Source organism: Penicillium cosmopolitanum, assembly GCF_028827165.1.
Source record: "Penicillium cosmopolitanum strain IBT 29677 chromosome Unknown utg000003l:1.0-3747932.0:1.0-3751027.0, whole genome shotgun sequence".
Taxonomy (NCBI): domain Eukaryota; kingdom Fungi; phylum Ascomycota; class Eurotiomycetes; order Eurotiales; family Aspergillaceae; genus Penicillium; species Penicillium cosmopolitanum.
Window position 1 is genome coordinate 3,251,015 of NW_026622673.1, and position 26,448 is coordinate 3,277,462.

The 26,448-nt window shown below is 43.0% G+C and overlaps 10 protein-coding genes across 10 annotated transcripts; 3 read left to right on the forward strand and 7 right to left on the reverse strand.

The window, feature by feature from the left end:
• Nucleotides 1–22: 22 nt before the first annotated feature.
• On the reverse strand, nucleotides 23–661 carry N7509_001242 (uncharacterized protein; the record flags this gene model as incomplete). Its single annotated transcript, XM_056625879.1, has 1 exon — nucleotides 23–661. The coding sequence occupies one exon, from the start codon at nucleotides 659–661 to the stop codon at nucleotides 23–25; it is 639 nt and encodes a 212-aa protein (XP_056494461.1).
• A 699-nt stretch (nucleotides 662–1,360) lies between these two features.
• N7509_001243 (CVNH domain-containing protein) lies at nucleotides 1,361–1,743 on the reverse strand (the record flags this gene model as incomplete). Its single annotated transcript, XM_056625880.1, has 2 exons — nucleotides 1,361–1,552; nucleotides 1,606–1,743. The coding sequence occupies 2 exons, from the start codon at nucleotides 1,741–1,743 to the stop codon at nucleotides 1,361–1,363; spliced, it is 330 nt and encodes a 109-aa protein (XP_056494462.1).
• A 1,480-nt stretch (nucleotides 1,744–3,223) lies between these two features.
• On the reverse strand, nucleotides 3,224–6,066 carry N7509_001244 (uncharacterized protein; the record flags this gene model as incomplete). The annotated part of the gene is given in 6 exon segments (XM_056625881.1): nucleotides 3,224–3,546; nucleotides 3,623–3,938; nucleotides 3,956–4,034; nucleotides 4,156–5,134; nucleotides 5,193–5,453; nucleotides 5,508–6,066. Coding segments are annotated over 6 exon segments (2,517 nt in total), but the record flags the coding sequence as incomplete, so codon positions are not given.
• A 458-nt stretch (nucleotides 6,067–6,524) lies between these two features.
• N7509_001245 (polysaccharide deacetylase family protein) lies at nucleotides 6,525–7,623 on the reverse strand (the record flags this gene model as incomplete). Its single annotated transcript, XM_056625882.1, has 4 exons — nucleotides 6,525–6,648; nucleotides 6,701–7,105; nucleotides 7,166–7,442; nucleotides 7,518–7,623. The coding sequence occupies 4 exons, from the start codon at nucleotides 7,621–7,623 to the stop codon at nucleotides 6,525–6,527; spliced, it is 912 nt and encodes a 303-aa protein (XP_056494464.1).
• Nucleotides 7,624–11,116: 3,493 nt separating this feature from the next.
• Nucleotides 11,117–11,923, reverse strand: N7509_001246 (Pfs NACHT and ankyrin domain protein; the record flags this gene model as incomplete). The annotated part of the gene is made up of 4 exons (XM_056625883.1): nucleotides 11,117–11,201; nucleotides 11,342–11,415; nucleotides 11,594–11,759; nucleotides 11,790–11,923. Coding segments are annotated over 4 exons (459 nt in total), but the record flags the coding sequence as incomplete, so codon positions are not given.
• A 3,517-nt stretch (nucleotides 11,924–15,440) lies between these two features.
• Nucleotides 15,441–16,561, forward strand: N7509_001247 (uncharacterized protein; the record flags this gene model as incomplete). The annotated part of the gene is made up of 2 exons (XM_056625884.1): nucleotides 15,441–16,129; nucleotides 16,186–16,561. 2 exons carry the CDS (start codon nucleotides 15,441–15,443, stop codon nucleotides 16,559–16,561), a joined length of 1,065 nt encoding a protein of 354 aa, XP_056494466.1.
• Nucleotides 16,562–17,140: 579 nt separating this feature from the next.
• N7509_001248 (uncharacterized protein) lies at nucleotides 17,141–17,922 on the reverse strand (the record flags this gene model as incomplete). Its single annotated transcript, XM_056625885.1, has 3 exons — nucleotides 17,141–17,533; nucleotides 17,592–17,690; nucleotides 17,767–17,922. The coding sequence occupies 3 exons, from the start codon at nucleotides 17,920–17,922 to the stop codon at nucleotides 17,141–17,143; spliced, it is 648 nt and encodes a 215-aa protein (XP_056494467.1).
• Nucleotides 17,923–19,447: 1,525 nt separating this feature from the next.
• Nucleotides 19,448–20,629, reverse strand: N7509_001249 (uncharacterized protein; the record flags this gene model as incomplete). The annotated part of the gene is made up of 1 exon (XM_056625886.1): nucleotides 19,448–20,629. The coding sequence occupies one exon, from the start codon at nucleotides 20,627–20,629 to the stop codon at nucleotides 19,448–19,450; it is 1,182 nt and encodes a 393-aa protein (XP_056494468.1).
• A 783-nt stretch (nucleotides 20,630–21,412) lies between these two features.
• Nucleotides 21,413–22,869, forward strand: N7509_001250 (uncharacterized protein; the record flags this gene model as incomplete). The annotated part of the gene is made up of 3 exons (XM_056625887.1): nucleotides 21,413–21,616; nucleotides 21,684–21,720; nucleotides 21,782–22,869. 3 exons carry the CDS (start codon nucleotides 21,413–21,415, stop codon nucleotides 22,867–22,869), a joined length of 1,329 nt encoding a protein of 442 aa, XP_056494469.1.
• Nucleotides 22,870–25,098: 2,229 nt separating this feature from the next.
• On the forward strand, nucleotides 25,099–26,419 carry N7509_001251 (uncharacterized protein; the record flags this gene model as incomplete). Its single annotated transcript, XM_056625888.1, has 4 exons — nucleotides 25,099–25,302; nucleotides 25,360–25,464; nucleotides 25,516–25,892; nucleotides 25,942–26,419. 4 exons carry the CDS (start codon nucleotides 25,099–25,101, stop codon nucleotides 26,417–26,419), a joined length of 1,164 nt encoding a protein of 387 aa, XP_056494470.1.
• Nucleotides 26,420–26,448: the final 29 nt, after the last annotated feature.

Consider the following 26,448-nt stretch of genomic DNA (forward strand, 5'->3'; position numbering starts at 1 on the left):
TTCATAGACCTGGTAAAGTACATCATGTACGTCGACTCCCACCCAAAAATCCCATTTCTTCATCCACTTGAGGGCCTTTCCCATTCGTCTTGTTGGTGGCTGGTCCCTCACCTTGATCATCTTCTGCATCCGTCGCGTTGGTGTTGACGGCAGGTTTGATCCCAGAAGCAAACGTATCCGGTTGGTTGCCTTCAATTAGTTGCTCGGCAGAAGCATATCTCTGAAAAGTCTCTTCTAGTAAAGGACCGATTCCGTTCTCGGGGACGCGGCTTTTATCATATCTCAACAATACTGATGTATCTTGGATGAAGTCCAGAACTTTGGAAATTTCCATCATGCCTCCCCTAAGCCGCTGTGGTAGGCCTCTCCCCTTGAGAAGGGCCAGAAGTCCAGCGCACGACGTGTTGATAGCTCCAAGGACTGTTATTGCCACCATGTGGTCAGCAGCCGAGGGTCCCAGTGCTGTAATGACTGCGCCAATAATCACTTGCACCATTGTGAGGAGATTGAAAGCAAAGGCGCTAATCCTATATTGCAGTTTCAGATGCTTTTTTTCTTGGACCAGCTTTTTTCGTAAGTTGGATGTCGCGGCCATGTATGCTTGGTAGACATGCTGGTCTTCCTCGGAGGTTTGTGATGAAGACTGATGAGGCTCAGACATGGCACCTATCAGGAGTCAGATTTTGGTCTTGAAAACAAGAGAACTTAGGAATAATTTGTAGGTATCTGCGCGAGTCCTCCCCGCCCATCGTTTCCAAGGCTTTTATCCTCGGTGGTATGGGAAGCACCCGGTAAGGTTCGGCCCATACCTTGGGACATCCTGAAATGGAACCGGTCTCTGCGCTTTTGTTGTTCTAGACTTGCCCAAACTACATAGGCAATTAAGCTTACATGTACCGGACTCTCTGGGTAGATCCTGAAGTCTTAAGTATTGCCTGAATAGCGGAGCTGGTGAATGAGCCGTTTCTGAACTGTACATTCGAGTATTCCTTTCCTTACAAAAATTTCAGTGACATGTGTCGCTTTCCCCAGTAAGATCTTTCGCCTTGGTCCGCTAGACTACTAGTGTGGAAAGAAATTCACATGAAATTTTCAGTGTGACTAACACTTCGTTTAGAAATTGAATCAATACTGATTCACATTATTATTGTACTTGCTTGGAGGGCAGTAGATTATTAAGTCAATTTTCACTATCGAACCTGCAATAAATGAAGCAAAATCGAAACTTTTTCAATAGACTGAAGAATAAAATTGGAACTAGTTTGATATTGATCTCGTATGCTTGTGCCCATAAACCTCGAAATCAAGGTCTGCGTATTGTTAGTTGTCCAGGTAGAAGGGAAAATATTTGAAAAGGCACTCACCGATACTGTAGATTGCCCCCAGAGTTATAGATATGCTCGGCTAGATTCACATCTCTCGCAGCATAATCATTCCCGAAATCTCCACGAAGCTGAGCGCGTAGCACAGGCACACTCTGCTGGCCTTCAATACCAAAACGCACATCCAATGCTCTCTCGGTAAAATCATGCCCACCCCATTTGAAAAAGCCCTGGTGTTGTGTTAGTATTAGATCTTATATGTGGGCTCATGAAAAGCGCCTACATGTTCGTCTCCAAGGACATCATCCAAACGTATTTCGCTTCTTCTGTAGGCCCATGGGTCCTGATTGAATCTGCATTCGCCATATAGGTAGGTATCCGCACCATCAGAGCGAATGCCAAGATTTTGTGTTCCGTTCATGTTGAAGGGTCCGTGACTTGAAATGGGTTATTGTAAAAGTTGAAAGGTCAAGGTATTGGATAAAAGTGAGTTGGAATGAATATTTGGTGGCCTTCTTCGATGAATATACCCGGACTTTATACCTTAATTGATGGCAGAGTTCCAACTTTGAATTCCGAGTCACTTTCTAATCTTTACTGGTAGTGATTCAACACTCAACCTTAATTTTGGACATATGGAACGCTTTTGGCCGTTCTCGCACTTTCATACATACCAGCTAAGATAATAACAAGGGTTAACTTGTGTATTTGATTTGAGCCGGCCAAATCTGAAGTCAGGGCCTGGTAGTCTAGAACTTCTCTGGATCGATCGAGTTGCAGGCTGCCGGGTATGTGCCACAAATCACCTGGGCACCCATTCAATTTTTCAAATCTTCCAACCCAAATGATGGCGTGAACTTCTAGACAAATCAATCTAGACATCTAGGTGCCGCCTTCGATTTATGTGATAGTGTTCCCGAGTCTCGGCCAGCCCCGAGCCATACATTCCTCTTTAGGATGAACCACTCATGAAGTCACGGGTCAGCAGACACTACATGGCGCAGGGTGTTATCCGTTTGCATCGGGTCTAATCAGGAATGCCAAGAAATTACGACTGGCGCAAAAGACTGTCGAATGAGTTCTTATGTCTTGATGATGCGAGTGGCTAGCTAGTTTTGTTTTGGTCTGTGCTGATGTCATGAGTCCGGGAATCCGGAAAGACAGTTCGTATACATTGTCTCGGTCGTGCTTTTGGCAAGCAGCTCCGGGCTGAATTGAGCCATGATAATTATGGGGGAAGTTGGGATAGACATTGAAAGAAAATATCAAAAATAATTGCAGAGGGCAGTGAGCGGAATGCTACCGACAGCGCCGGAACCGAAACGAAAAGATGGGTTAGGAACCGAAGCAACCTTAATATCGCTTCTGATGGAAATGGGGTATTTTAAAACGTTGTACATCTCTTGGGAGGTTTGGAGATATTTTAATATACTGGGAAAGCCGAGTACTGGGCAAGATTTATTATCGCTCAATTGACTTATTACCGTTTGACCATATCTGACGGGCAAGCCGCGCAGTGCATCATACCATGGTAACTTGAAGACAATTCAATTTTGAACTCGAGAATAAAATATCCATTATTTAAAAATACTCGAATGTATGTGTGTCTAACACTCGAAAATATGCGTTTTAGGCCTTCGATTTACCATTACTTAGCTGTGATGGATGTCTTGTTCAAAATACTACCAACCTGCAGGGCTTTCTCCATGTCTTCCCCACCCGACTCCAAAATACGGGATTAGGCTGAACAAGTACTCTACAGGCATATTTAAAATACTCGTACATCAAATTCAAAGACTAAAGAAGTTGAGGAAGTATATCAGCAGGATCCTTCGAAAGTACTTGAATATCTTCAGCACTTCTTAGCCTAAGTAGGCAGGAGATAGTTGATCAATTGCCCTTCAATAGTTGGATGCCTGAGAAGAATGGTTTATGATAGCCCACTCAATAGACATTTCAGGCATCCTGATTGCAAAGCCCTCCGATGGCCCTTCGTTAAGCTTAGCTGCCATAATCCCGGCGTACAATGATAAGCTCTGGCCAAGGATATTTATAAAATGCCACTGGGTATTGTTTTGAAAGAAACGAGACCAAATCGCAAGAACCCCTAGCCCTAACTCCCCAGGGCCGCTGTGTCGCGTTATTGGTGATTCTTCGAAATCTATTGAGTCATATGCTTCCTCAACTACCAGTGATGTCCAGCGTAGGACACGTATTTCCTTCGCTAAAATAGGTAATTTGAATAGTGTCACAAGTTTACGTCACGAGTAGTATGAGTGAGCACTGGAAATGGAACTTACCATTTAGATTGGGCTCTCTAGTGACCGCCAGTTGGAATAGCCACTTGCTGAGTAGTACCAAGCACTCAAAGCTTGACAACGCGTGGCGAACGCTCCAGAAAAATGCTTGGCTCCGAGCTACGTAGTCCAGACCCAGGCGAACTGGAATGCTGAAAGAATGTATAGCGTATATAAGCGCAGGGATGATACTTCCGCTGTTTCTCAGGGTGGGGATCTGCCTAGTGCCTCGGCGATAATAGATGGATCTCGTGTTTCCAGCTGTCTGAAAGGACCCAGATTCAAGTTGAGACGCGAGTAAGCTAAGCAAAGCATCGAGCTCGATGTGAATGGCACCGGGCCATTTTCGTTGGCGGGATCAATATTGGACTCCGGGGCTTGTTGCCACATTGTGGTCCAAGAGCGTAAAGCGTGCCTATGATGATATGTTAGAGGGTCTTGCAGTTAGTTGAGAAATTCTGAAAAGTGAACTCCTCAAGAGATACAATCACTAAGAAAGCTTTGGGAGAAAAAAGCCACGAGGGGAAGTCACTTACTCGAGCCTGTTTGACTCGACCTCCGGAAATTCCGTGCAGTCATCACCAATATCTAGTCCTAATTCACGAATAATGTGGATGCGTTGAATCAAGCCATGGAGAAGATAATAGTTTCCTAATGGAGAGGGCACGGGGCTGAGAACTGGTGCAGAAGCCGAATCCTGCAACAAACGAGACAAAGCATCTTGGTAGAAAAGCTGATCCGTACCAGCGATTTCGTAGGCTTCCAACCAGTCCTTCGCATTCAAAGCATTCCACAATCTCGTCTGGCATGGTAAACGCAGTTTGACCTCATGATTTCGAATGGGAGGATAATTGTTGTAAGCAATGCTATACATGTCAACAAACGAAAAGGCGGCCAATTTGGTTCGCCGAATGGATTCATTCTTCACCCAACGCAGCCAGTCCGTGTGGTCAGTGATCGAAGGTTGGTTGATTTCTTGTAGACCCGATCGCCGTAGAATTCCTACCAGCAGGCTCCGAAGGTGCAACGCTTCTTTGAGCATCGTAGTGTCTTGCCAAGTCCCAACACCCATTAGGATGAGCAGGCAGCGTATGACATTCAACTCATCATCCACGCTGATCACGTCGCTAGGTGCATCAGTGGAACCTTTTCCGATCGACGAAAAGGCCCCAGCCACATCATGCAAATGATGTTTCTGTGACATAATAGCTTTGGCAGCTGTGAAGAACTTCCTTGAATTTTGATGCTCAAACCGATATTGTGCCCCTGCAGACATTATGGCCAAAACTAACTCCAGAGGATGATCGGCGAGTCGAAATGTCGGCAAGTGGATGAACAGTAAGTGAGAATGAAATCCTTCGAAGAACGCAGCCAGATACCGGGACAACGTGTGCCTGGAGGGAATTATAAAGCCGGGTGTGATGGCCCGGTGTTCCTCCAGCGAGCCTTGGATTTGTTCGCGTTGAGCCTCATCTACCCAGAGAAATCCGTCCTGCTCATGGAATTGGCGGGAAGCTGGAAATTTTGACAGGTGAGCTACAACTGTGTGTATGGTAAAAAAGGAGGAACATACCCATGTCCTGATATGAGTGGAGGCTTTGCTCCTTTTTCGGGACACTCGGAAGCCAGTGTTGAAAAGGAGAATCGTCGCCCTCCTTCAAATTTGTTTCGAGGTTTGTCACCAGATCGCTGTTATTTCTTTCGCCCGAGGTTAAGTCACTGGCGATTTCCATGCTAGATGAGCTCCACTCTCCGGGAAATCCTAAAAGCCACAAAAAGTTGGCAAATTCATCGAAAGGATAAAATTCCTCCCGGGACGGGTCTGATATTTCATCTGGCGAGAGTTAGATATTGACCTATTGCAGACAGGTCCCTATCGCTAACTGACGTAGAGCATGGATTTCAGATTGCAGATCATTGTCATTTGTTCTGCCCCGGAGAGGGCTATTTTCAGTTTCCGGGGTGATTAATGTTGAGATTGGCGTGTGGCCGAATATTTGGCGTGGTGAAATGGCGTCTACAGCAGGAGCTTCTATGTCATTGATTTCTTGTGAGGCCTGTAAATGGGAAGGCGAGTAGAATACGAAAATATCTCGTGTTCCGGTAGCATTGCGTCGGATAGACGAAGAATTAGGGCCGAGCGATCGCTGTGCGATTTCAAAATCTTCTAGCAAAGGTGGGCTTGGATGGTGCAGTTTGACATGGCGTGAGAGCAGATCACGGCGGGTGAAGCTTGAGCCGCAGTCACAGCCGTACGGTTTTTCTTGCGTATCTAGTTCCAACGTCAGGTCCTGAGTGAGTAATAGCGCCTGTGGCCGGTCAAGAGGGAGCAGCCTTACGAGTGCGTCGATGGCGATCAAGATGCTCCTTTCTTCTGAACGAACGGCCACACTGTTCGCAGCAGTTCGCTTTCCTTCGTGGCGGCATAGCTTACACACCCTCCACCTCTCCAATCACACATGAAAAAAGATATTCCAAGCCAAGGCGTGACAACCAAATTCAGCCCCTGGGGGGGTTGTGTGGTGGGATGTGATGTAGGCTGTAGAGGAGTTGGAGGCGAAAGAGTTGGAGGCATATTGCCGAAAGCAGAAGCTATACAGTGGTCAATGAGTCAGCTAGATCCGGTCTGCTTCCCCAGTTACCCCACAGATGACTATCCGGTGGATTCTGGGCTCTTTTTTATACCAATCTGCCATGCAGCCTATTTTGATCTTGATTTGGCGGGTAAAATTGCCGCTCGGCTACATGCCACGTCTAAATGCTCACCTAGACATGTGGCGTTTTCGGGCTTGTATATCCGGCTACGATAAACCACAAAAAACATCGCAAAAACTTCCTAGAATGCTGTAAAAGAATCAAATAGGTAGCGCGTACATCGTATGCATATTGAAAACTTGGATATCTACTATTTGGCGGTTCTAGGAAGAGCCGCCCCCGGAGGAGGACGATTTTTAGCCTTGAAGTCATCACAAATTTCCTCCATCGTCACAAACTCAACTCCGTCGTGGGATTTGAAATAATCGATCAGCCTTGGGAATTATTAGTCTCCATAGTCTGGCTAAGAAGGGGGGTGGAATTCACCTCTCGTGCATGAGAATAACCTGAGGCCGGCCTGAAACATCAGGGTGGATAGAGATCGGGAAAATAAATTCATCATATTCCCGGTAGAAATAATCAAACTGGTCGCGCCAGAGGTCCTCAACGTCGCGTGGGTTCACGAACCCGTGGCTATTGGCCGCTGCCTTGATAAACATCATGGGGGGAAGATCATCCAGGTACCAATTGCCCGGAATCTCCACTAATCCAGTGGTTTGGCCCATGACCATTGGCTTCATCCACTCCTCGGCATTTTTGGAATAGTCGATTTTTGTCCATGAGTCTCCAGTGCGGAGATAGTATGCTTGGCAATCATGGTGGCTCAAGCTATGGTCATATTCAATATTGTGATCGAGCAGAAGTTGGGCGCCTTCCGTGCTTGTTTCCCACCTAATTGAGGCCGAGTCAGTTTACGGATTTCTTGCCCGGGATTGGAGGGGAAATATGTACCATGGTGCGACACTTCCGCGTGGCGGTTTGCCCGCAAAGTTTGTGATAAGCTTGTAAGTCTTTTTCAGAACGTCTCGCTGTTGTTCAATGGTCATGTCTGCTGGGTTCTCGTGCGTATAACCATGTAAACCGATCTCATGACCGGCGTCTCGCACTGCGGCCATCTCCTCGGGGAACGACTCGAGTGTATGCCCGGGAATGAACCAAGTCGATTTGATGTCGTATTTGGCAAATAATTTGAGCATTCTTTCTGTTCCTATAGTGGCAGCCCACACTCCTAGACAGAAGAAAAAAGGACAGGTAAGAAATCACCCTCTTTGTGAATGCTTGGGGGGGATTATCAAGTTCTTACCTCGACTGATATCGTTGGCGGAATCTTCCCCGCCATAGGAACCGAGCCAGCCGGCGACTGCATCAACGTCGACGCCGTAGCTGATCAGAACGCGCTTTTTACCCATTCTGCGTGATGAAACCAAAGATCCCGAGCTGAGAATAGAGAGAAGAAAAAATAAGTCTTCTGTGTGCTAAAAAGGAGGAATAAGGCGAACCAGATGCAACCTTTAAGTAGAGGAGAATCACATCCACCCGGCGGTAATGGAGATGCTGTGATAAGATACTCCAATTTTGGTTCTCAGAGATGAGGCGAGGACCAACTATCAGCAGCTAGAGAGAGCCACGCACGTTCCCTTCCTTTTTCCTGGGGTACACCAATGGCCCCGCTTTGTTGGGGTAGTTACCTTCTTCGGTCCTCTCCAAGTCGGGTGTCTTATCGGAGAGATCGGTAAATTCACCCTGAAATCAACACATCGATTTGATACAGACATAATAGCTTTAAGAAGGTGACTTGCGTCCTATCTACGGCCGGTTAGGATTTCAAATATACCATAGCGCCTTAAGGAAACGCGCCCGTATTTTATTCTCTTCAAATTGTACTATATAGTCCCCTAATTAGCGACGTCTTGTACATACGACCATAGGGTGTGGAGAACAGGGCTTCCCGTCCGCTCAGCCGTACTTAAGCCACACGCCGGCAGGTTAGTAGTATGGTGGGTGACCACATGCGAATCCCTGCTGTTGTATGTCCGTGTTAACCAATTTTTTTGATTCGTTGGGTTTAGTGCTCTTGCCGCTTTACCCTTCAGGCTCTTCAGTCCTTCACCTGAACCCCCTGAAGACCCCTGTACGTATGACGTGGACCCTCGGTTAAACCTGCCGTGTATTTTGTCACCACTCATACCCCTGCCATGTTGCCTTCCTCCGGTCTACACCTGACAGTTGGACTAGCCGTGACTCACTGCTCACCTATACTGCTCCGCGGTGTGGGTGAGCAGTAAGTCGCGGCTAGATACATTATTGTTTATTACCATCACGACTGCATGGTCCGGGTTTGGCTACCTTATATCGAAATACGCAGTGAAGCTCTATTGAGCAACAGATGAATAGGTAGTAAATAATGTGGTCGTTCTTCCTCACTCCTTTCCTACTTCCGCTCAGTCTTATGGATTAATACGTTCTGCAAACGCCAGAATCGATATGTTATGTTGCATCTCTACTCCAATTAAAGATAGGATTTGAAATATCTGATCCCAGATCATTGTCAAGGTCCCCTCTTCTTCCTCTATACATTCCTGTTAGATTAGTAGTCATTTTGTGGCAACAGTGTATTCTGACGAAATCTGTTATGGCTTAGTATTAGGCGTTGTAGACATTATTCTGAGGGCTTAGTTTGCCTGTAGGTTAATATAAAGCAACTAGGGTTTCCTATTTCAGCGAATTTACAGAAGTAGCTAATGTATGAGAATGCTTAAGCCCTAGCACCTGTCAATACTCTACTAGGTAAGTCTGCAGTAAATTGTGAGCATTGGGATTTCGATCTGACCGACAAATCTCTGAGTGGAAGGAAAATTGGCCAGAATAGTCCCGGCCCAACTCGAGTCTTTCAGTCTCTATCAACTGCACCTAGAAGTCCTCAGGCTCCTTCCACCAGTCTTGGTTAATATATTAAAGCACAAAAATACTGATAAGACGCTCTGAAGGGACCTAAGATGGACATTGCGCCAGGATAATGGTTATCAACTCTGATTTATCAAACTAGAATACTAATTTACTGATAGAATCAATTTTTCTGTCAGTATATAAGAGTCACAGGTAAGAAGTGAAGGATATTCATAGACAAGTTATAGGTGATGTTTTCTTCTATATCCATGGAGGATTCCCATATAATTTAATTAAATAGAATCTGCGACCCAAATCTAGTAGTGTTTACAGAATTTCATGAATATAATAAGCTAAACATAAAGTAATGAGAGTGATAAACTCTGCAGATAACAATATGATGGTAAATGGACAGTATTATAAAGGCCAGTATCTGAATTATTTGAGTTTGATCATGTAACGATATAGGCTACTAGACTACATACTAGATCTGATTAAAAGAGGTTACGACAGCTTATTTATTGATGGTAATAGCGTAGGAGTTTACCTCTACCGAGCTTGGGCCCTTTCGTCTGTTCTTCCTTCGCTCTAGACTCAGAATCTCGTATTGAATGCACATTATTCTTTATGACTTGGCCACTATGATTAGAGATCAGAAGATTCAGATTTCATAATCTGAAGTCTCTTTACTGGATTTCCCGCATTTTCTGGAGTGTAGAGCAGGATCGCTTTAAAGACGATGTAATGGTGCCCCTTTGTTGAAGGAGTTTAATAATCTCTGAATAGCCTTTAAGTAAGGCAGCTTAGAGAGCAGTGCCATACTTGCCACTCTGCGTATTGATGTCTGCTCCTTAATCTAAGAGTAGTCTGACAATCTCTAGATAGCCTCTGAATAAGGCAGCTTAGAGAGTATTACTATATCGGCCGCCCTATGCATTGACATCTGCTCCGTAATCTAAGAGTAGTCTAATAATCTCTTAGTAGCCTTTAAGTAAGGCAGCTTAGAGAGCAGTACTATACTCGCCACCCTGCGTATTAATATCTGCTCCGTAATCTAAAAGTAGTTTAAAAATCTCTAGATAGCCTCTGAATAAGGTAACCTAGAGAGAATTTTTATAGAAACTACCCTGTACATTAATGTCTGTACCCTGATCTAAGAGTAGTTTAACAATCTCTTAATAGCCTCTGTAAGAGGTAGTCTGAAGGGTATTACTATAGCTACTGTCCTATACATTAATGTCTGCTCCCTGATCTAAGAGTAGTTTGATAATTTCTTAATAGCTATTTAATAAGACGGCCTAGAGAGCATTGCTAAGCTGGCCACCCTATACATTAATGTCTGCTCCCTAATCTAAGAGTAGTCTAATAATCTCTTAATAGCCTTTAAGTAAGGCAGCTTAGAGAGTATTGCTAAACTCACTGCCCTATATATTAATGTCTGCTCCCTTACTAATAAGATCTTGTATAGACGCTATAAGTCTAATAAAGTAAGTATAATAGAGCTTGGATCTGCGTAGAGGACTAGGATTATAGTCCTAGATCCTATCAGGCTGATATAAACGAGCCTACTGTTGAAATTTCTTTTCTAGGAATATAACTGTTATTAGGGCTATATTTTTAAATTCCTGAGCTAATACAGTATAGTCTGTCTATAGCTCCGCTGTATATCTTACTATTAGAAAATCGTCCTTAATCCTATTGTTGTTATAGTTGATATCTGTAAGATAAGTACAGTACGTCTTTATAATAGAAGTACTAGTCGTAATTTCGAAATAATCTTAACTTAGTAGGTACTCTTTAACAGAAAAGTAGGTAAGATATAGCTCTTTATCAGAAGTATTAATAAATATTATTAAGCCTAGACAGTAATCTAAAACATCGGTTTTACAGAACAGTCGATATTTAATATCAAACCCTTATAACTTCTTTTTAATCTGCGTTACTATTACATCTTTAGCCTTAGCTAGCTTAAGAGATCTTCTTAAGTATATAAGGAACTATAAGAGGCATATTACGTTATTCTTTTCCTCCGCCGGTATACTTACAATTATACGCTGGTATATCTCGTTTAGATCTAGCAGTAACAATATAAGGGCCTTCTCTATAGCTACTTTATAACGATATTATACTAGGCTGTTTAGTTAACAAAAAGTCTATCTAAACCTAAGCAAAGCATTAGTAATCTACCTATATATTGATAAAAGAAGTAATATCTTACATCCTATCTGCTACGTCCCTAACTTTACTTTAGATCCCTTTAAGAAGATCTTAAGATTAGGACTTCTCTGTAAATTTACACCGTTAAGTAAGTTATACTATAACCTAAGATCAGATATTAGAGTTGACTGTCTGCTTATCAAAAGGCAGGTAATTTTGCTCTTCTATTAGAGAGGGAATACGTTACTAAAACTTAGACTTAGGTCGACTGGTATAAAGCAGCTGTATATAGACTAGCTCTAGCCTAGATGCTAGGTCCTCGATCTACAGAAGGACCTTGTTCCTTGTCGTTGATTTATCTAATACGTCTAGGATAATAAATACCTTCTTCTGGGCTATGAGTATCTTAAAAACAGTATCTGATAGCTCCTTTATTATACATTGATTAATGCTATTCTGGTATACTTTAAACAAAGAATTAAGGTAAAAGGTAGAGCTAATTCTACCTTAATAAAGTTAGAAAGTAAGTAACCGTAGTATATAATCTAATGTCTGCTTTCTGGTATCGCTAAAGTTAAAGAAGAAGCTAAGAATAAGGGTATTATTTTTATTCGTAAGGTAATCAAGTATAGCTACACTAAGAACGGTTTTACTATATCTAGTAAGCCTATAGAGCTATATATATTAATATAATCCTGAGTACTATAATTAGAAGACAGAATTTTTCAAAAGCTATATACCTGTCCCTTTATAGCGAAGTTTCCTTATATAGTTAGTGTTTATAGATAGATCTAGGGGACTAAGCCAGCGTCTGATCTTATTAGTTTGTTGGTCAGTCCTAATAGAATTAGTTGTAGCTTTTATCGCTGCTGCTGTCTGCTGTACGCTATTAATCTATTCTTAAACTATTTATAGTTGGGATATATACTAATTATATATTGTAAGATGGGAATGCTCGTAGGCAGTCTGCGTTGGCAGACGGGTCGATTGCGAAGAAACAACACCACCACACTCGCAGAGTGCAAGGAGACGATAGGCAAGCGTAACGCTATAGAGAATCAACAGAACGAACACCAGAGCGAATAACAGAACCTTTTATAAGCAGTATACCGATACCGCAACCTCAGCAGCCTTAGTAGAACATTTTATAATAGAAGGGGGAACATGCATGTTGAATTAATAATCTAGAAGGAAACTATTTATCCTCCTTGAACTAAACAGCAGCCTTGTTGCTAAGGCCCTAATTATATAACTCTGAGATACTGATATTGAGAGCAGGAATCCCTACTATATACTACCCTCCCTAGAAGATTAGCCGTCCCTTGGCCAAAGCAAAGAAATAAAGTATTAAGCCTATAAGCTTATAAGGTTGTTAGGCTACAAGGTATCTAGGCTATAAGGTATCCTTTTTCTGCAGGGAACCGATCCCCTATCCTACTAATCAACAGATAAAATAATTAAGATAATAAAACCCGAAATAGACCCTTATAGCCGTTATATAGTTATATCTTAGGGTAGCCGATATATCTCCTTTACAAAGTATAAAATACCAGGCTAAGTATAATATCGAGATTATAATATATTACTATCGGGAACTAATTAAATAGCAGAAACTAAAGGAACAGAGAGAGAAGATATTAAAGATAATTATCTCTCTAAAGATAATATAGCCTTAGCTTCTTTCTTCTCTATCTTTCTATATATATTAACCTCGATATATAGGTTTGTCTAGATCTGCTTATATACCTTATTATAAGAGATTTTATTGTAGCAAGAACGTACCCTCTTAGCGTAATGCTTTAGAATCTTTACTTACTATTTCTTAAGAAGATCTTTAATCAACAGATCGGCTTATTTACTATTACTTAAATAACTAAGCAGAAATACCTCTGTAGAGACCTTATAAAATTCGCTAAGATAGCGCCTAATCTTATTATTTAACGATTAATCTTCCTTAGTAAGTTTGTTAAGGTACTGCTTATTATATCTTAATTATTCGTTATCCTAGTTATAGTAATAATCTAGGGAGTCCTTATAAAACGTTTACTAATCTCTTTCTTTCTAGGCCTTATAACTTTTAACCTATCTGTATATAGCTTATAAGTAATACTATAGAAGTAGATCTATAATAATTATATAATAAATAATTTTACTTCGCTAGTATATATCCTCTAGCTTTTCCTCTAGCTTCTTTAGAAATTCGGATATATTAGCCTTATTAAAGGTAGGAGTATCTAGTATATTAGGTATAGGTATTAGACTTATTATAGGTATCGGTATTAGCAGTAGAGAAGAAGAGTAAGATATTATATACTGTAGCGTATATAGGGGTTGCGGTAGATATTTATTTTAAAGTAGAGACTTAGATATTAGTTTTATATACTACGGTAGTTTATCCTAAGTAATACTAGATCTAGAAGAAGGTAATAGAAGTAGTAGTTTATATTTATTAATATTAGACAGTATAGGATCTTATAACAGTATTATCGGCAGAGCGTAATGGTTACTAAGTTGTCAGGCTAGAGACCTATAACTAGGCAAGGATATTGGATAGTAGAGATGAGATTAGACAGTTAATATACAGACTAATTCTTAAAGAGATTAAGAATCCTGAATACTTATAGAATCTTAAATATATTAGGGTTTAGGTAGGCCCCGATACATAGGTAACTTAAAGAGAATTTGGCTTTAGATCGGCGTTGAGTGTCGGAGGTGTTGTATACTCAGAATCCCGTGACAGGATAATATAGGGTTATGACGGTACTGATACTACCCCGATCCATATTCGAATCGGAATAGATCTCCGGACTCTTTGTTATATTAAACAGGCAATTGCCACTCGATTCTTTGAAGGTTCTTCAAGAATCAGTTTCATTGTCTACTATGTATTACAGCTTTCAATCTCTATCAATCACCTGGTCAACTGGTCTCTAGCCAGCTCCTTAGTACCATTACATTTTTTCTGGTAAATAATAGTAGTAGGAATAACTAGTAGTAGATAGAAGTATCGACGAATTATTATAGGCTGGACAAGATTCCTAAGATTAGGTCGGTATATAAACTTCTGTAAGTTGTTGAGAAGGTTGATTAATCTGGATCTTATGTTTTTCTCCTGTAGTTATCTATTAGATATTAGTAACTCGATTCTGCTGATTAAGAATTTTAAATTTTAATTAATTCTATATTTCCTCTGCCGAGAAATTTTACTCGTTCTTTTTACTGTATTATCGGCCTTGCAAACAACTAGCGGTGGTAGACTATATATTAGGTATATTTCCGAGACCGGAGTCTAAATTTCGTGAGAACTTTGTCTATTTTAAGGCCGCTTTTACTTTTTCTTGTTTGTCATGTTAAATTTGTTAGAGAAGTGGACGAAGTGCTCCACAGACTAGTTAGATTACGCCCTCCGACTGGGCTGACGAGATGCTGAAATACCCACTTGCTTTTAGCCTCTTCATGTCGACCGAGGCAACTACACTGGCTACTAATAGCACTCCGCATCGATTTAGCTAGCAATATATGAATTGAACTTGAATACGAAAATGACAATAGTCAGTCTCGTGTATCAAGAACCATCAAAGATGATCCAGAATACTGATTTAGATAAGGAAGGTGCATTTTTTCCCAATTTTAATATAAGTAAAAGACTATATTTCAGTACTTGTCACATCTCCTCTGATACAGCCTCATTGTATGAGTCCGCGGCACCGGTCAGTCCTTATGATTGTAACTCATGCTTCTCGCAGATTCGAGATACTCAAGAATATCCTATCAAGCTGAGATGTTAGGTCCTTGAATATGAGATAAAACCACCAATACCCTTTCCCACTGATTCACATAGTGTTATTACTCAGTATTCGAAGTTAAAGCTGGTCAAAGCACTTTCCATAGGCGGTGGCTCAGCCCTGGAGTAATAATTTGCATAAAATTTCCGTAAATTACGGGGTTTCGCGTCCACGGACAGCATACATATAATTTATACTAGCGTATGTTGAGCCCCACCAAGACACTAAAATAGCGTACAAAACAGGTATTGAACTAGTATTGCCCAGGTGTAATTTACAAATATTCTTGAAATATGGATGACTATAAAGACCCTTGCATCCCCGCAGTCACGCCTTTCAAGAGATTGAGAGACGGAATTTTTTAACCGAATCTCAACACAAGTCAATTTACCTCGATTATGTCAAAAACACTGGAAGAGTTCGCTCAATTAGAGCCCCTCTGGGACAAAGCAATCCAATCCCCATCGGAAATCTCGCTAGAGGAAAAACACCGGATGATGGAATGGCCGCCCCTAGAGGAGATGCAAACCAACGCCAATAAATTCCTGGGAATCTCGCTTGAAGATTTGCTGCAAAAGGCCGTGTCACATGCTGAATCCCTGACATACCCGGAGTGTCGTCTCGTTCGTGATCAGTTCCGTATTAAGAAAATGAGTGCAATGGGTGACGAATGGAATCGGTCCCAATGGTCGCGAAAGCGTCCTGATCTCTTTGCCAAACGAAAACAAGCCCAGGAGGCTATTTTGACAGCAGATGAGCTCCAGGCGGTTCAAGCTGTGGATGAGATATTTTACCGAAAACAAAGTGAGGAATTCGAGGCAAGAGAAGCAGAGCGACAGAAAAAGCCACCACAAAATATGCCGCAAGAGTGGGTCAAAAAGATCATCGATCGAGAAGGCGATAAGAGCTGGGGTTGTGTTTTCTATCATCAGAAGTCAATTGCTGGATGGGATGAGTTTATGGAAATTTTTAACGCCGTCCTTGAGATGCCTCATTTTATCCCAGGATATGAGGAGATACACGATCACAAATTCGCTCAATTTCTTCCATTTGAGACAGAAGAGAGTAAACTCACCCTTTTGCAGCAGTAAGTGTCGATATTATCTACTATGAAATTGTGAGCATTATTAATATAAGGCTTAGGGACTTTCGGAATCGCCGTGAGAGAGATGACCTAAAGCCCGGTGTTCTCAAAAACGTCCTGTTTTTGATAACAGATGAGGCACGACTATCTTGTGGTACAGCTGGGGAATGCTCGGAGATTTTCTGGGGATATTTATTGGCAATTGATCCCGACTGGCCCCTGTCGGAGGTTGATGAAGATGGTTACGAGGGCCGACTCAAAATCCACATAAACTTCATTTTCTACCGGTTCTACGAGTTCATGTCTATGGGTTTTTCGCTCAAGGATCTCTGGCTGGATTTTCAATATGTCAAGTCTAACAACTTGTATCCGGGTGTTGACATGAACTCTTGGGGCCTTACACATCTTGATAAGCCTAAATGGCCATTCAATTGATGACTTGCGGTATGGGTATGGGTCTGAAGGTGTGTACATAATACAATATCTCGGCATGAGATTGATTTTCTACGGCCACGTATATCATTTCCTTTCTTCCCAAGTAGTAGACTACACGTTATTTAATGAAATTCCTTGAATGCCCATTGCACTCATTTGCCTTAAGTTTTCGCATATAGCCCGAGACCTTCAGCTTAGAACCTTTACTTCAAAGTGCCTTTCGTAGCCATACGAGGTTTGATTACATGTGTCACAATGGGTAGCCTTCTTATCTTGTAAAGTGCATCTGACCATTAGTGAAGAATGTTTCGATTCCATGCCTATCGGCATCGATGCGGTACTCGTAATTCAGAGCATTGTCTTCAACTTTCTAGTATGTATTATCTCGTAAAATAATTCGCACATTGTGACGCAAGGGCAAGTTATCTTTGGTGCAATTTGAACCGATACTACTAGTACATCATTGATAATGGCATTTCAAACAAGACCCTCTCAAGTACAGTGAGCTGAGAAATCGAGCTCAGCATACCGCAAATCTGATGTCCCTTCCGTCCAGATGTCAGCCCAAAAGCGAAAGAACTAGGATCCGGTACCGCCCATATAAATAAAGGCCGAGGCATCGAAAACAGCTCTTATTCTTACTTGCTCCCTGAGCTGTTCGAGCTGAGTAATGTAGGTTGTTGCTATATTGTGTGCATTTGAGCCCGAGGCAGCTGCATTCTGCACCTGTCGCCATGTGACCAACAGCTCATCAATACGCGTATTAACCCAAGTTGAGACCCATTGAGCCATACGTGACATGAAATTCTGCATGAAGTTTCTCCACAGCCTAGGGGCGTTGAAGTCTCTTTGTCCGTACACTTTGTTGACGGCCGTTTGGAATATACCGAATTCGTACTGAACGCCACCATGTGTGGTAAGAAGGTGGCGATTAACAAACTCAGCGTTCAAGTACTCGAACACAGAAATAACCTTGATTTGAGGTTTTTGGTTAGCAAATAAACACATAAAGTCATGAGACTCGACATACCATTCGTAATTCATTGATTGCAATGTCTCCCATGTCCTCATCCGGGAGTCTAAGGGATCTCCAAACATCATCCCCAATAGGTTGAGATCCAGCGAAGAGCTAGCATAAGTTAGGAATGATCTTTTCCATAAAACGGCAGGAAGAAAAATTGAACTGATCGATAGATATAACATACCCTTCCTTTCATCGAATTCAAATGAGTTTCCGTGTTAACTAATGGCATGGGGTTGACCGTTGAGCCAAGCTTGTTGAAGATTGAAGATCCGACTAATAGGCGTTCCACTGGTAGGTACTGAAGGTTGACCACCGGCCCATTTTGAATAGTCCTCATTGAGCAGTTGTGCAATACTCCATGGCATAAGTTTGTTCGTAGTTTTATATTCCGGCAAGCCATGTAAAGCCGGGAGAGTTCCCGTAACCATAAACTCAATTGATCGAGGAATCAATTCCCCTATTCTTAAAGAGGTAAAGTAATAGAGTAGTATTACAGTACTTAGCTAGACCTAGGATTAATCTACAGGATAGCGATAATATTTAAGTAAATCTTAATACTAGAGTTATATTATTACTATTATCAGATTATTTAGGGAAAATAAATTCTTTTTTATCTCTGCGGTAGACAGGTAAGGCCTTAAGTTGCTACTTATATACTGCTATAGAGTTAGTTAAAATCTGCCTTTCGGTTTAAGGTAGTTCAGACCTCTTTAAGTATAGCAGAATACTCTGTAGTAAAGATAAATTCTCTGAATTTCTGTATTCCTGCCTAGAAGTCTTAACAGAACCTCTGCAGCGTCTCTAAAGTAGGCTTCTCTTTGATATAACTGTATTTGTTTAGGGCTATCTAGAGTAAGAACCCTTAACTTATTTGAAGGTTCGGCGGATTTTAAGATATTAGGTATAACTTAATAAAACTAGATCGTTAGCTAGAAACAGAGCCGCTAAGGAACAGATACCTTATATATTAAATAGATTTAAGGTCTCCTTGTAGTCTCTTTCTGTTTGCAGTAGTACCGTACGGGCTATCTTCTTGCTGTTGATACTGTTAAGATCGATTAAGAGATACTTATTCTTTTTGTTCCTTATAGTAGAGAGTAGCAAAGAGTCGACTGAGTAAGGGATTAATAGCGGCAGCTAGGTAAAGAGATAAAGAGGGCCTAGTGAAGAGGAGCGAAAACCGTTCATTTTATCTCCCGTCTGCACTCTAGTACCTTGTTAAATCTTTCCCTGCTGGAATTTATAAAGGCGACTTTTGTATGTCAGTTCCGGCCCTTCAGGTGAAGGGCTGAAGGGGCGCCCCGCTAGAGCGGCGGGCCGCCTAGGACAAAATCGTGGGCGCTAGGTAACCACCGACATACAATATCTGTTGTATGTTTTCTTTTCCTCTTTTTTTGTCTGAACGAGCCTTTTGTGCTTACACAAAATACATGTTACTGTACTGGTTTCCTCGATTTAGCTAATGTAAGGGCTTGTGTCATCCCACTCACTCCGCTACCCAGCATACTATCTGCTGGTGCCAATATCATTCAATATTCGTTGTCTGTAAAGTGAAAAATGCAGACTGGGTATTACCATGACTCTATTAGCATATCTTGAGCCAGAATACTCTTCAATAGATAGGTACAGAAACCAGCAATTTCAGCGTGCGACACCGAATCTTGTGAAAAGAGGATCATTAAGCAGCCGATCTAAACAGCTCTCTTCAACGCCCACTAGAATCTCTATACCACCGTCTGGTAAAACAGGGAAGATAACCTGGAGTCCATTGATGCAACCAACATGAGGTGTCCTGATGGCGTCAATTGATCCCAATATGGGTCCCCAGATCAGGTCATATATTTTGAAATTGATCCAAGAGGTCAAAATGCAATTATTCCAGGGACATCCAAAAATGCAGTCGGAACCAGCCTATCGACATCCTCAACTTTCTCCACAAGACTCACCATATCATCGCTAAACTGATCATCTGCCCGAAGAACAGCTTTGCGGATCTGTACCGCAAGATCGGCAATATTCGGAGTGCTCAGCATGTTACGAATAGGTGCCGACACTGCGACATACTCAAGGAAGCATCCCAGTGTCTCTGGATGTATTTGGGGACTTGTTCGCAGTCTTCCATCAATGGCAATATTGAATAGAGAGACAGGGTCTCCTTCCAGAGATTCCAATGGTGACTGTACCGCCATCACAGTGCGCCAGAGTAGCGCGGAAAGAGCATCATTGGTAGATATCCATTTTTGGTCCGATGGCTCAGTGGCATTGCTTGGAGAGGCCTCTGCCTTAAGAGCTTCCAATGATTCCGGGGAGAAATAGAAAACCTGGCCCCGATGATTCGGTGACACCATTTTAGGTGGCGCTCCAGGTGGCGTGAATGGGAGAAGAGTCCATTCTGGATGATCTTCAATATCTCCCTTGTTGCGACCCGAAGATTTCATCACTGATTCTCGATCTTTGCAGATAGCATCCGCAAGCTCGACAGGTTGAGGTATATCAAGTCCCTGGGCACGACGGCATTCCTCTGCCCAAACCTTAGTCCAGGTATGAAAGGACGTGCCATCGCCTGCCATATGCAAAATGCACCACGAAAGTATCAAGCCCCCTTGAATGAAGTTGGCCTGAATCAAAGATATGGGGAGATGTTCCCCAGGTGAAGGCCACACAGATCTTGGGCAAAATATATCGGCATCGAAAGAAGCGACGGGAAAAGACTTCGACTTCAATTCCGCATACGTAGGCTGATAAGAGCTGCGTAAATCCTTGACAACTATGCGTGTGCCGCTACCCTTTTGCATTAACTGGAATTTCATTACTCCTTTCTGCGTTGTATCGGTATCTGGAACGGCCTCGCAAGCAACTTCTGGTATTCTCTGGGAAAGAGCGTCATATCCGACCTGAAGGACTCTTGCAACTTCATCGACGTCGTAGTTGGCTTCTAGATGGAAAGGAAAAACATAACGCAGGTAACCTTTGGGTCCAATCCGCTCCAGTTGAGTCAGCTGGAAGACTTCCCGTGTATCATAAATGGTTTCGATGGAACCCATATTGATTGAATTGATTTGTTGCAATGGAGTAGGGAGAGAGTGGAATTGAAATAGAATTGAGCAGTTCTCTGGCCCCAGGACTTCCAGGGGGACTTCAGCCATTATCTGGTCTTCGGGTTGTCAGCCCCACGGTGGAGCCCTATTCTCGGGATTTGGCTATTATGGTACAAATATTATAGTAATAATCTTTCGGCAATAGTACTACGAGTACGGAGTACGAGTACATCTTGTACCATTTCTCCAATTATTTATGCAGCAGATTCTAGCCATACTAGGTTTATTCTCCGGTACGGAGTAATTTCAAAGGGATTCTTGAATTGGCTTCTAGCAAGACACGAAAGGAAGCGCTAATTATGTCTCCAAGAAGATCGCTGCGTTACCTTTGGGGCTATTTTTCGGCCATAGAAGTTAATGGCGGCCCTCGGTAGTCAACCGTTGTGTCAGGGCGCCCCTGGCGGCTTGGCGTGCATTAGTTCGCTTCCTTTGTGGTGGGGCAATCAGGATCTTCATGTCTTTATGGCCCATTCAAAAGTGATCGTTTCGAACTTGCATGATCCTTCACAGCATTCGGCACGCAGCATGTTAGTTTGCGGATTTTGGCCACGAGTGGGCTGGCCCGCTTACCCCCTTATCTGACGGCTGTCAAAAAAATGTAATTAAGATCGGCCTGAACTCCGGCGAGCACTTTTATTTTAAACTAGAGTTAACGACATGGCTTTCCGCTAAAACTCTTATTGACTTCATCGTATACCCTTTTGCGCTTGCGGGCAAGCCGATATTGTGATGGCAGTCGACCCAGCAATTCTTGCCGTTTTCGGGCCGGTCCCCGCGGGCGTTGACCTTACGGAAAGTCATGTTTCCGTAAACAATGGAGCTGTCATTGCAATGCTCTGTTTATCTGCGGTCGCTGTTATTCTACGCTTTGTAGCTCGGGTGACCCTTCGGAATGCACTCATGGCTGATGACTGGGCAATCATAGTAGCGCTGGTGAGTTATCTCTTCAACCTTTTCTAGCGTATTTGTTCACTGCGAATTGACCTTGGAATTTCAAAAGGCCTGCATAGGTGCTACGACTGGTCTAAGTGTCGCAGGTAAGAGAACGATTTCTTTCAACTTCATTCCTTATTCTTTGATTAAAACTTTTGAATCTAGGGAGCGGTACCGGTTCTGGACGACATATCTGGGCCGTCAGCTTGGAGGAACTCATGCAATTATACAAAGTAAGCTTAGCCATCTGCCATCGATGGAGATTTTCCTGTGAAAGTGTTGATTTTAATGTTACCATCGACCTGATTCAGCTACTTTTCTCGTATACCTTCCTCTACGCCTCCTCGTGCACTTGGACCAGGATATCCATCCTCTTTTTCTACAGACGTATCTTTTCACCCCTGGAGATTTACTTAAAAATGGCATTGGCAGTTGCTGGATTTCTCACAATTTCATATCCAATTGTCATTTGGGTCACTATGAGCACGGCCTGTAAGCCTGTCTCCCATTTCTGGACACAGTTCAGTGGCACGGAGGGGAAATGTATCGACGTGAACAAATTTTTCCTTGCCCTGGGGATTATCAATATGATAAATGATATTATCATTCTGGTAATTCCATTTCCGCGAATCATCCAACTGCAAATGAGTACAAGGAAGAAGATTGCCATTTGTGCAATTATGGCTGTTGGGATCTTGTTAGTTCCATTCCTCGTTTCCTGTCTGTGCCTTCGAAATACGAAGCTAACAAATTCTCAAAGCGCCTGTGTTGCCAGTATAGTGCGGATTTACTATCTCCATGTGTTTTCAAACTCTATTGATGTCACTTGGCTTATGGGTCCCGTATTCATCTGGTCTACAATCGAGCCATCAGTTGCAATGGTTTGTGCTTGCCTGCCTCATCTTGCTCCACTCGCTCGGCTTGCTCGACAAACGATATTCACCAGCCTTCATTCGCACAAATCAAAGACTGGAGACTCGGGGAGGCCACCCCACTCTCTCGCCAGATCAGGCCAAGAACCTCAAAGGAAGATCATTTTTGGCAGCAGCGGAGTGAAATTTGACTATGGACTGGCTCAAATGAAGAGAGATGCTAATGACGATGAAATTGGGCTCACTAATTATGTGACCTCTAACCCTAATCATACCAAGAATTCCTCTGTTGAATCTGTTTTGGAGGACTATCATCGTGACCATACAATCACAGTCCAGTCTAGTTTTGCCCAGGCAACAACGTCAAGACCACCTTCTTGAAGGAGGCATTCGTCTCGAGGTCAATGACTAGTACGCAGAAAAATCTTTTAATTTTATCGCCTTTGCCTTTTTACTAGGCAATACTCCCTGTAAAAATCATAAAATCCATATCATGATGTTGAGTCCAGCTCTGTACTATCGAGTCATTCAGGGATATATACCCCGGTATTCAATCTCCACCTGTGGGCACCTACGCAGGGCTTGGAAAAAATGGATGTCATTTTTTTTTTTTATCTTTTGCATTCAAATACTTCATGATGGGACTTTATAAGCTGCACTAGTACTAGTATAAGATCCTCAAACTTGAAAACTTGAAGGATACCTAGGCATTTTCAAGTTCTTGGAAGGACTGTAACACCCCGGAACAGACTCTACTTCCAAGGTTCCTGTTTGGGTTTAGCGCTCTTTCTCCGGGCCGCAGCCTCGCAGCCTACGTACTCGTATCTGCGAGACCTCACCACCCATTTTCCAAGGCTCATTTCTTCCCCACACTTAGTATCGCGCACTCAATGCACTTATTCTTGACAAATAGTCCTCTATTACAAGGACCAGAGTATAAATTATCTTTTTTTTTTTTTTTTTTTTTTTTTCATATTTTCATCCGACGGGTGTTAACAGGCGTTGATACCTCGGCATTAATACCTCAGGCATCAAGCTGTCATCTTTTGGCTGGATTTGTTGCCTTAGCACCCAGGCATTAATTAGGCATTCATCTAACTATATCTAGTTGCCGTGTGATCTTGTCTCGTCTCACCTTTCTCATGGAGTTTCTCGACCAGCTTCAGACCACATTTATTACTCAATTTGGGGGCATTCATACATTGATCAGCTCACTCTAAGGCCACCTCGACATGGTTCGTCAGGACCAGCAAGTGCAAGCCAAACCACTCAAACCGTACGCTCAACCTCTCGTTCTATCTCAACCTCGAGGCATTTTTGGGCCCGAAACTATCGACTCCAGGCCCTGAAAAGCTCACTGGCATAAGTGTGAGGTTCAACTCATGGAATGCTGCCATGCGTATTAAACTTGCCATCGAGAGGCACTGGTATTGGGGATATATACTAGTAATCCCGAGAAACCAAGAGTGTACTATACTACTGGGATTCGGAGATTTTATCTGAAAAGTTATCCTCGTAATCAATGAAGGGTATGTACACAGTGAGGCGGTGCAAGCGTGCGTCATGTTGAAGGTCTCTGGCCCATCAGTGGGTCGTCCACTGGCAGCCAAAGAACTGTGTGGATTTGCCAAGGTTCAAGTTATAGTATGTACTCGTCATTAACTGATCCGTGTGCAGAAACAATGGGGATCACCTCCGTAACACCGACATAATTAATTTATTGGGTTGATAGTACGACCAGTTCATGAGTGATCCGAGCGGGTCCATATGCCTATCGGAACATTTGATAGTTATATTCACGCTGCGAAAGGGATTCGCATTCCGAACAAGATCCAAAGGAAGGTATGAGTGAGTAATGAACCAGATCCTGATAAATTTGCGATTTATCAAATTCTTGTCCATTAACTCAATTTTATCGATTTCTCGTTGTTCTGCTGTTCTTTCTTTCTGTTTCAAATGGCGGCAAAAAGACGAGCCTTCATGATGTGATTCTTCTCAATATTCATTTTCCATTTCTAGCCTAGCGGAATATGATGTTTCTTCACAGGTCATATACAGAAATTAATTGCTACTATGTGACATAATCCTCTGCAGATCGCAAAGCCAAAGCTAACCGTACTAGGAATGTGGCCGGGCCCCCGAAATCCACAACGACCCGCCCAGCAGAAATCTGACAAAGGAAACAACGACCTGGAACAGCGAGAGCCTAAATTTGGAATATAATCATGATGTCCGATAGCTTACTCCTTGAATCCTTCCCGATGACGCCCCCTCATCTTGTCAACTTCATGGCCCCCGTGCTGTCGATGTAGCCAATGAAAAAGGAAAAATGTATCCTTTTCGCCCCGGCCCCCAACCTCCAGCAACACGGCTGTAACTGTTTCGCCCCGTGCCATGGATTACTTGCAGAAAATGGGGCTGCAGGATCGCTTTATGATTAAAACGGTGTAGGATTGCGATGATTTCGGCCGTCCCGGGGCCCAAGAACTGAGGCAGACTTTCTGTGTCGCTTGCACGATCCTTCGGCCTTGGGCCATATATTATCGATTGCCCGAACCAAAATCTATCTTTCTGACACCCCGGAAAGGGAAGTGGCCATACAGACCTGGCATGAAAGACCTAACTGTTGAGGATGTCCTAGGCCCGCCGCCGGTCGGCATGGACCTATCCGAGGACCGAGCTCCCAAAGATAATGCAGTTGTTATTGCTCTCTGTGTGTTCGCGGTGGTCAGTGTAGCTCTGAGGTTCATTGCCAGATTAAGGGGACCCAGGCCTCGACCTGAGCTGGATGACTGGTTGATTGCGGTTGCTCTTGTTAGTCCTTTTTCTCCCGACCATGAACTGATTAGCTGACTGAACTCTCTAAAACAGATTCCCCTAATGACTCTTCTCGCTGCATCAGTTCTTGCATCAAAATGGGGAATGGGAAAACACATCTGGGCGGCAAGTATGCAAAAAATAGTGGAAATGAAAAGAGTAGGATATACCTCCGAACAACTCATACCTATACTGACCTGTTCCACGTAGCTCTTATTTGCTTGGATATTCGTTTATATTTTCGAACTCTTCATTATCAAAACCTCGATCTTGATGTTTTACCGACGAATATTTGGAATGAACTGGATGATCTGGACATGTCTCATTCTTTCGGTACTCTGGCTTCTTGGAAGTATGATCGCACTCCTCGTTTGCCCAGACCCGATCCCTTATTTCTGGAACGAGTCCGTTGATCCTACTGCTGGAAGGTTTCGATACAACTTCCATAATTACTATATCGGGAATGCAGCAGGCAATGTAGCCAGCGACGTGCTGATCCTACTCGTCCCATTCCCAATCGTCTGGCGACTGAAGATGCGGGTCACCCAGAAGATAATGGTATCCAGCGTTCTTCTACTGGGTATCTTGTAAGTTTGGAGCCAAGCCTTGTCGAGAGATAACTGCTAATATCTACAGTGTCTGTGTAGCCAGCGCGGTGCGCCTGCACTTTGTCATGTATCTCAACTCACCGGATCTTACCTGGGCTATGAGCGACGTGTACGTCTGGTCTGACGTGGAGCCTTGTCTTGGTATAATCTGCGCCAGCCTCCCGGCCGTGCAGCCGCTTGTTCGATCGGTGATGAAAATGGAAAGTTTGCTTTGCTTGCGCCAACGATTCCATGCCGGCAAGCCACAGTCTCATAGCCGGATGAGCAGTAGCCACAGGCTCCAGAAGCGAAGCAGCAATAGCAGCAACACAAGCAGTCACCTAACCCATTTGGATAGTTGCGACGGGAAAGGAGAGCTGAGCTTCCGCCCGGACGATGACGAGGCCAGGCTGACAACTGTCGTCACTCATATTGAATCCGAGCCCAAGGAAAGGGCGAACTTGGAGGAGCTGTTAGGTCCAGGTTTCATTCGAGTGCGACATGATGTCGAGATTAGTGTGGCCTAGTATCGAAACCGAATTGATTGAATAGCTAT